Below are 8,010 nucleotides of genomic sequence, written 5' to 3' on the forward strand. Positions count from 1 at the left end.
ACAGCCATTATTCCTGGACGTCACACATTAAATCACAATTCACGTCTAGTCGCCGTGGCATTTCTCCTGCTGAAATCACGGCTCCACGTTCGCCGATTTCGAGGGGGGCAGGAGGGGAGAGACAAACGGAGGAGCAGGAATCGGCAGCAATTAGTTTGGCATCGGCGACTCGTGCGAACCTCTGACCCGAATTCCTGCGCATCCTTGTTGGCCCAGGCTCGTCGTCCTTCCGCAATAATCGCCTGCTAGTTTTTCCGTGTGTCGGCTCGCATATAAATCAGCCCTCGCAGCCTTGTACAGGGTGGGCCATTTTAATATCATCACCTACCTTAGTATATTTTTCCTACGACTTATACAAAAAAACAAAAATTGTAGGATTTAATAGGATTCTAATACTATCTCTCTCTCTCTCTCTCTCTCTCTTTCTCTCTCTTTCTCAGTCCGAACGGCTGCGAGCGAACGATCGATACGTTCTCGAAAAGTGGCGATTCGTTTTCTCCGTTTCTCCGGTATTGTTTGCGACCTATATATTATAATCCGGGCAAAAATCGAGTTTGCTCATCCGCAAAATCGTCCAAAGTGTTTCCGGTAGACTCATTAGCAAATCGCGCATCAAGTTAAGTGGAATTTAGCGCACGAACAACAACTATATTCGCGCGTATCCCGCGCGAGATATATCTCCTCGCGAAAGCTAACTAACTGTAATACTAATCGGATTGCCGAGACGAAATCTCCGCGTCTAGATATAGGATTTCTATTGCAGGATTGAAATTCGCTCCGAACGCGCTGTACATCCTTGTACTTGTGAATACTTCAAGTTACATCAGGCGTGTTTCGAATATATATAGACAACAAATGTCGTATTTCATCATATTTATTTGCATGATATTTCATTGTATTACATTTGAAAATACCAGATTAGAAGAAAATTTTAACGAACAATTATTTTTCGAGAGTCTACACGAATTTTAAGTAAACTGAAATTCATTGAAACGACGAAAATTCAATTATTCCCGACCGACTGTCACATTGTTGCAGCTGCTAAACGTGAAGAATAGTTATTGCTAATGTTCCGCTGCCGATAAAATTCTGCTTGGCGACTCTGGAAGCTATCACGCGACAACCAATAAAAACCTCACGTGCAACGGTAATCTGGAACGTACGGCGACGGCCGTTGCTTGTGTAAAAATTCATGAACGTCCACCAGACGTTCGTGTACTCGTTCGAGTGCGCCATGAATGAAAGAGAGCCGATAGCCTAATCAAACTAAAAAATTCAACGCTATGCTCGCGTCGATTCTTCTCTCCTCTTCGCTCTACGTTCGCTTTATCTCGCTCATACGCACAAGATGCTGCAAAACGCTTTCCAGATTCACTTTTTTCATGAAATTCGAATTGAATGCAAGCAATTTCTACTTCTTGATTTTAATATCTCAGGTATTTCAACACCTAAATATTAAGTTAAAATTTTATTTAAATGAAATCTGTAACTTGAGGTTGAATAAGTAACAAATATTTATTTTTTTATTATTGTTTCAAAACATTTTTCCAATATGTGGGAATGGTAACCTCTTTCAATTCTAAATCTTTAAAAAGCTCCCCACAGTTATAGTTTTTTCAGCGTTCTGTATTTTTTGCCCTTCAATCCTACCTGCCTCTTTCCTCCTCCGTTTATTTCCTTTCGTTTTCCGCCTCTTTCTGTCCTTTCTTCCGCCGCTCCCTTTCCCTAACGGTCCACTCCTGCGAGCATCAGCAAATCAAACGTCACTGACGTGCATCGCAATAATTCACGATCTGTACGAAGGGAACACGAAATCCTCGACAGCAATCGCTTTCGACGTCACCTTGCTGCTTTCCTTCTGTTCGCCGTTCCGAGTCAAGTTGTCAGACATACACGGTGTCCCAGATTAATCGTATTTCCTTTGACCGGATTCCTTGGGCGACTTTCAATTAAATTTCGTGATAAATCTCGCCAGTCCTTATTTCTTGCACTTTGGAAACTTACCGGATTACATATAAATCACGGAAAATTCGAGTAAGATTTTCAAATTGACACTACGTGACCCATCTGTTGTATTGAATCTTTCGGAGGATGCGAGCGATACGGAAAGGCGGTGGACGCGCGAATTCGTTTTTCCGTGCATCGACGGCTGTCCGTATTTCCGTTCTGTAATCGAACGAGTTGCACGATACTGCGCGCGCGGTAAGACCGTATCCTTTCAAAGGACTCGCGAATATTAAACGAGTTGCCGCGAACCGTGAATCAAAGCGGGCTCCTTTGAGGGCTCTTGCGTGCGATTCGGCGCGCCTCAGACAATTTTGCGTCTCTTACGGAACTGCGATAGCAAAACAAGTCGGAATCAGCGGAACAGACACGTAAGCAAATAAACTATATATATATATATATATATATATATGAGAGCCCGGCGAGCCGATTATATTCCTTTGGCAGTTCGCATCGACGGATCCCATCAGAATCGAATCCCGACGTAAGTTTATTAAGTTCCCGGGAGAATAAAACAATTTGCGAGGAAAGTATCTGGAGAAGTATCAGCGATATTCACCGCGGAGCTCCGAAGCGCGGAGCATTGAGAAGCCGCGAATACTGATTCGCGCGACAATCAACAACACTGGAATTCGAATCTCCCCGGATCTCCGAGGGGAATTTGCGGAGTATCCAAGAAACCGTCGGATTTTTGCGTCTACAAACGCCCGCGATATCCAATCAATCGTGTCGGGAACTGCGACACTTCGAAAAAGGAGAGGTGCATTCAAGCCCCGAAGCCGACGGACTTACCTCTCCTTGACGTTGAAATATCGATCGTGGACATTCAGCGTTTCCGGCGCCTATTTTAATATTGTTTGGCGATGTCGAGCTGGTTGCATGCCTCGTCGCATCGTAACAAGATCATCCGTGGACCGGCAGCTGCAGCTGCATCCGAGCCATCGGAAACAGATTATCGTGCAAAACTTGAGACTGCGGATTATCGGGGACGCGATATTCAGCTTGTCGCTAATACGTCATTTCACTGGCATTATCCCTTTCGTTCTCTAATGATTTACAATGATACGTTACATGTCGGGGACGTGGGCTTACCGAAATTACGCTTATACACACACAGTTATAATCCTAAATGTTTCAATAATAAGATACATTCATTAAAGCGCCAAAACTTTGGCCAACAATTACGTCAAACCGATCCCACGTACGAACATTTTATTAGATTATTCGAAATTTTCCTCTAAAGTTTCAACATTCTTCAGTATCTCTTAGGAAGGTATTTCTTTGAAACAGGAAGCCGCTTCTTTGAAGTTTTGACTATTAAGCTCTACGCCATAATATCCAACGTTGATTTTTATTTAAGTACTTTCATATCTCATACGTGTTTCCACGGTATTCTCATCGTGAAATACGAGACGTGTAACATTTCTATTAGGGCTGGAAATTCGAAGCTTTGGCTCTTCGATACATTATATTCGAATAATGAAATTCTGAAGTGTGAAAATCCGAACATTCGGATATCCGAATATTCGAAACTCAGAGAATCTCGTTACATGGCTATCGAATGACTGTTGCAGGTATGAAACCGAAGATGAAGAATCACTACAGGGCGCATCAGCTCTCGGTCTGGCTGCGCCTAGTCCCCGAGCTTCATCGTGCTGGAATGGAGGATGTCGATTCCAGGCATAACCTGTTCCGCGGCCACAGTGACCCCAGCCTGTATGACGGTTCTGTGAGGCCGGATCCCCTCAGCAGGATCAGCGAGGAGTTTAAGAGGAAGAACCTCAGCACGGAGCCGCCGACCACGACGGATTACAGCATGACGACGTGTGTCAGCCTCATCCAGAGCACCAATCTTCAGAACGTTCATAACGCCAGCACCGATACTTTAGCCAGCCTGGACGCGGCCGGGTAATTATTCGCTTTCGCGATAATTTCATCGTCACTCAAAAGTGCCATCAATCTCTTATTTCGTTTTCTTCACGGTTAGATTTACTGTTGTTCCTCCCAAGAGTTTGTTTTGATTAAATACATACACTGTGTTTTTCTGGCTTCGTTTAACAAAATTATGCGGAATACATTTTTCATCTAATTTCGAAGGTTCCCAACAATCATGGTACATTTTTCTCTGTAGAGTTCGCTTTTTTTCGTGACCCATACCTATCTCAGCATGAAAGTATGGGCTAATGAGTTCTTTGTATTTGCAGTTACGCGGCATATTCGACGGCTTTGAGCGTGACAATCGCGATCGGCTGCAGCCTGTTGATCTTGAACGTCCTAATTTTCGCCGGCGTGTATTATCAGAGGGATAAAACGCGGCTCGAGGTGAAGAGTCTTCAGCAGCAGCAGTTGTTAAATCAACAATGCGGCCCTCGCGGCTTCACCGAACTGAAACAACCACCACCGCCGCATTCTCACTACGCCGGTGGGGGCCAAGTGATCGTCGACGTTGAAAATGAAATGTTAAGAAGGTACTGAAACGCTTCTTATTTTATCCGCTTATTTACGCAATATCCGATCAAAGGTCGATTTTAAGAAACTTAAGAAAATTTTAACAAAATTAAGAAACAAATCTTGAAAGAAATATCGAGAAAATGCATCACTTTGTGGCGGATCCGCTGAAAAGAGAATTTCCATTTCGACACTGTTGCCTTTAATACAGACACGATGTAAGCGAATTTATCTTCTCTCACGCGGCAAACTCCTTGAATATACCTATTGTTGCAGGAATGTGATGAAAGGAGGTCCTAATGACCCGAACGCTCCTTTCCAAGGCCAAGGAACCCACACGCTGCCTCACCAACATCATTACCAAAAACAGCATCAGCAACAACATGCTACCCTTCCTCGAGCCTCAGTCATCCAAGACATGAACACGCAAGCTCAAGTGAGTAATATGTAATTTATGAATTTATCACATTTAATCTCTCCAAATTATTATCGCATATTGCTACAGTCATTCTTTCGTTCCGTTCATTTTATTTCATTTTATAACATATACATTTTTATTATTACGCCTTTTATTTTAATGTTATTAATCATTATTGGAAAATACGCGTCTTAATACGATCGTATACATTTTAAGGGAACGACATTTGCGTTTTCTTCTCTCGTTTACATCTCGCCAGAAGTTTATACTGTCGGTATACATTCACGTAAAGATAGTAGCATGTAATGAGACAATAAATGCTTACTTAAGATTAATAACCTCCGTTCGATGTTCGCGCGCAATATTGCCCCTAATAAAATGCATTGCAGCATGGTCTTTCAAACTTCGCCTGCTTAGAAATTTAGTATCTGAGTAAGGCATGCCGTAATCGGAATTATGATCATAAAATATGCCCGGTGAGAGCGCCACTGCCGGGCCGCGTATATTTTATCCGGCCGCTTTAGAATTCCGCGAAACTTCTTTAATAGGATTACGAAGTGGACTTTTTAAAAAGCTCCGCGTGAAACTCTTTTTTACCTGGAAATGAGTAATAGCGCTATCGGCGGTAAATATTTTACCATCAGTCGTCGTAGGACCGCGCCGTGCACACGGAAAAATGCATTGTGTCGCGCCGTGTAACAGTCGAGCGACTTTATCGAGTTTAAAAGCGATTCAGATTTTAAGTTTTTCCATTTTAACCTTCCTCTTTCGGTAGACCGGCGCCGTAGTACGCGAAGCGATACGCCGAGATAATGCATAGTTGTAAAATTGAATGTGCATCCGTGCGTGAGAAAAATTGCCCGCTTCCTATTTAAAGTGGATCCCTCAGAGTGCATAGAAACTCTCCTTCTTTCCCCCCTCGTGTAATGACAATAGGGAGTTAAAGCAAGTGTCTTCGTCCGATTAGTTGGGAAATCTTGAGAAGGGGACTCTTTCATATTTGACGAAGCCACTTCCAAGAGGACCGGCCCACTCTCATTGCGCTCTCTCTTTTCCAGGGTCCTCCGAACGGATCCATCCACTTGACGGTGCCACGAGCTCCCCCGCCACCCAGGGCGAAGAGCCCGCCGGAGAACCAGCCGCTGCTGCAGAGCGCGACGGTGTCGAGTCGCGTGTCGCAGGCGACGATGAGCGAGATGCGAGTGTGATGCTTGGACCCCCCTCCGAAGCCAGTCGTTCCGGATGTCCTCACGGCGTCGACCTTGCTCTAGGCGGCTCGCCGAGGGCTTGTCCCGAGGAACGGAGGGGGGTGCTGGAGAGTGAGCGAGAAGTCGCGTCTACCGAAGAGAGACTGAGGGTCCGTCGCGAGTTCGGGAGCCGCACAGTGAAGCAGTGAGACGCGACTTGAGGATTCTTTCTTTTCGTCCCGCTCGCCTGCGATCTTTGTGAATTCTAGTATCTAGATCTGGAAATTCCACGAGGTGGAGCGCGCTTTTGCACGAGGATAAGGAAAAGTCGACTCTCGAGGGATTTTTACGCGGTCGGTAAGGACGGCTCTCGCTTTGAGCGACGAGTCCTGGGGAAGGGATAATCAGCGACCGGAACGAAGGAATCAACCCCGACGGCGCCCCGCTCTCGAAGCTCTCGGCTCACAATAATCGGTAGACGTCGATGAATGTATTTGCGAAGTCAAGTATCAAGGGAGGTAGGCGGCAAGACAGGACGTCTTGAACCGATCGGAACCTTAATCAAATTCTGCGCGAAGGAATCAAACGCGATGCATTCCGCATAGTTAGTCGATAATGAAAACGAAAAGCGAACAGGCAAAAAGAAACTCTAGTCGTTAATGGAGACGGGACGAGTGGTGTGAGACGATGGTGGGCGGCTCAATACGAATCAACGGCGAGGAAGACACGTGTAAAAATGAAATACTAGCCACTACGATGTTAGATGTTCCTTGTACATAACGTGAATTTATACGATAAGGACGCCAAAGTTTGCTACTTTGTAAGAGAAACGGTATTTGCATTATGCGTATCTTTCATTCGTATGTTTCTCGGTTGACACGTGTCGACGTCCACGCATGGCGTCAAGTTGCGTGAGTGTAAGGGAGACATTTCTGGAGCATAATGAGCGAGCTTATTCATCGACAACGCTTGTCTGAGTTTTCGTCGCGTCAATGTTTCGTCACATTCAAACGCGGAGTCTTTCTTCCTTTTCTTCTTACAATCTTTATTTTCTAATCTAGATTTCGCGGGGAATTCATTTATAGTCCACACACACACAGTGCGCTCGAGTTCACAATCGCACGACGTGCATTGAAATCAACTGACTGGCGCGAAAGGATTCCGTCGATGAGAGCGATGTCGCTCATTACCGTTGCTCTAATTAATGCCAACTGCCATGCAGGCCGGCTTTACCGCGTGGATGTGTGTATTGCACGTATTGAGTTATGATATATGATACGCACATTATATGACGATCTTCGTATCCTCTCCATGTACACGTATTCACGCATGTGTGTTATATATATATGAAGGGTGACCTCGAACAGTCCTCGAATCATTTACCGCGGATCTTTCTGATTTCCTCGGCCTCGCTTCTTCACATCTCTCGCAACGTGATCTCTCTCACCGTTCAATGTAACCTGAGACTGTGTGCGAAAAGTCAACGTGTGTGCGCTATTCTTCGTCATCTCTTTACCAAACGCGTCCTTTCGGATTCTTGACATTTTACAAAGCGGTCATCCTTGTTATATAGAGTGTTTCACACTCGGCGTACCGTTCGCGACAGCCCCTTCAGAACTGTCATTCCTCTCGTAAGAGGACACGTTTGTCTTGATCACCTGATGTCGATTCTTCAAAGTTTGACTTCCATTCGATGAACATGATTACATTTTTTGTATAAATATACATATAAAATACGTATAAGTGTAAAATAAAGACTAACGTAAATCTGTTATGCGTAATACACTGCCACAAGACTATAGAAATTAACGAGGAGATCTCATGAGACCTGCGATTCTTTTCATCTTTGTCCAAATGAACTGCTTCAGGCTCGATTTTGCAAGATAAATTTATACATTTATTTAAATGTATTAATTACACATAGGTACATATATATATATATATATATATATA

General features: G+C 44.3%; 1 protein-coding gene across 1 annotated transcript in view; it reads left to right on the forward strand.

Moving 5' to 3' along the window:
* The window catches only part of LOC106745088 (neuroligin-4, Y-linked-like), a 244,673-nt gene extending 236,845 nt beyond the window's left edge, over positions 1–7,828 (forward strand). The window contains exons 11-14 of the mRNA XM_014620364.1: positions 3,579–3,912; positions 4,209–4,472; positions 4,729–4,888; positions 5,929–7,828. Coding sequence (XP_014475850.1) covers positions 3,579–3,912; positions 4,209–4,472; positions 4,729–4,888; positions 5,929–6,078 — 908 coding nt within the window. The 3' untranslated portion in view covers positions 6,079–7,828. The remainder of the gene's footprint in view (positions 1–3,578; positions 3,913–4,208; positions 4,473–4,728; positions 4,889–5,928) is intronic.
* The last annotated feature ends 182 nt before the right edge of the window (positions 7,829–8,010 follow it).

Source organism: Dinoponera quadriceps, unplaced genomic scaffold (genome assembly GCF_001313825.1).
Source record: "Dinoponera quadriceps isolate SergipeBrazil2010 unplaced genomic scaffold, ASM131382v1 scaffold717, whole genome shotgun sequence".
NCBI lineage: Eukaryota > Metazoa > Arthropoda > Insecta > Hymenoptera > Formicidae > Dinoponera > Dinoponera quadriceps.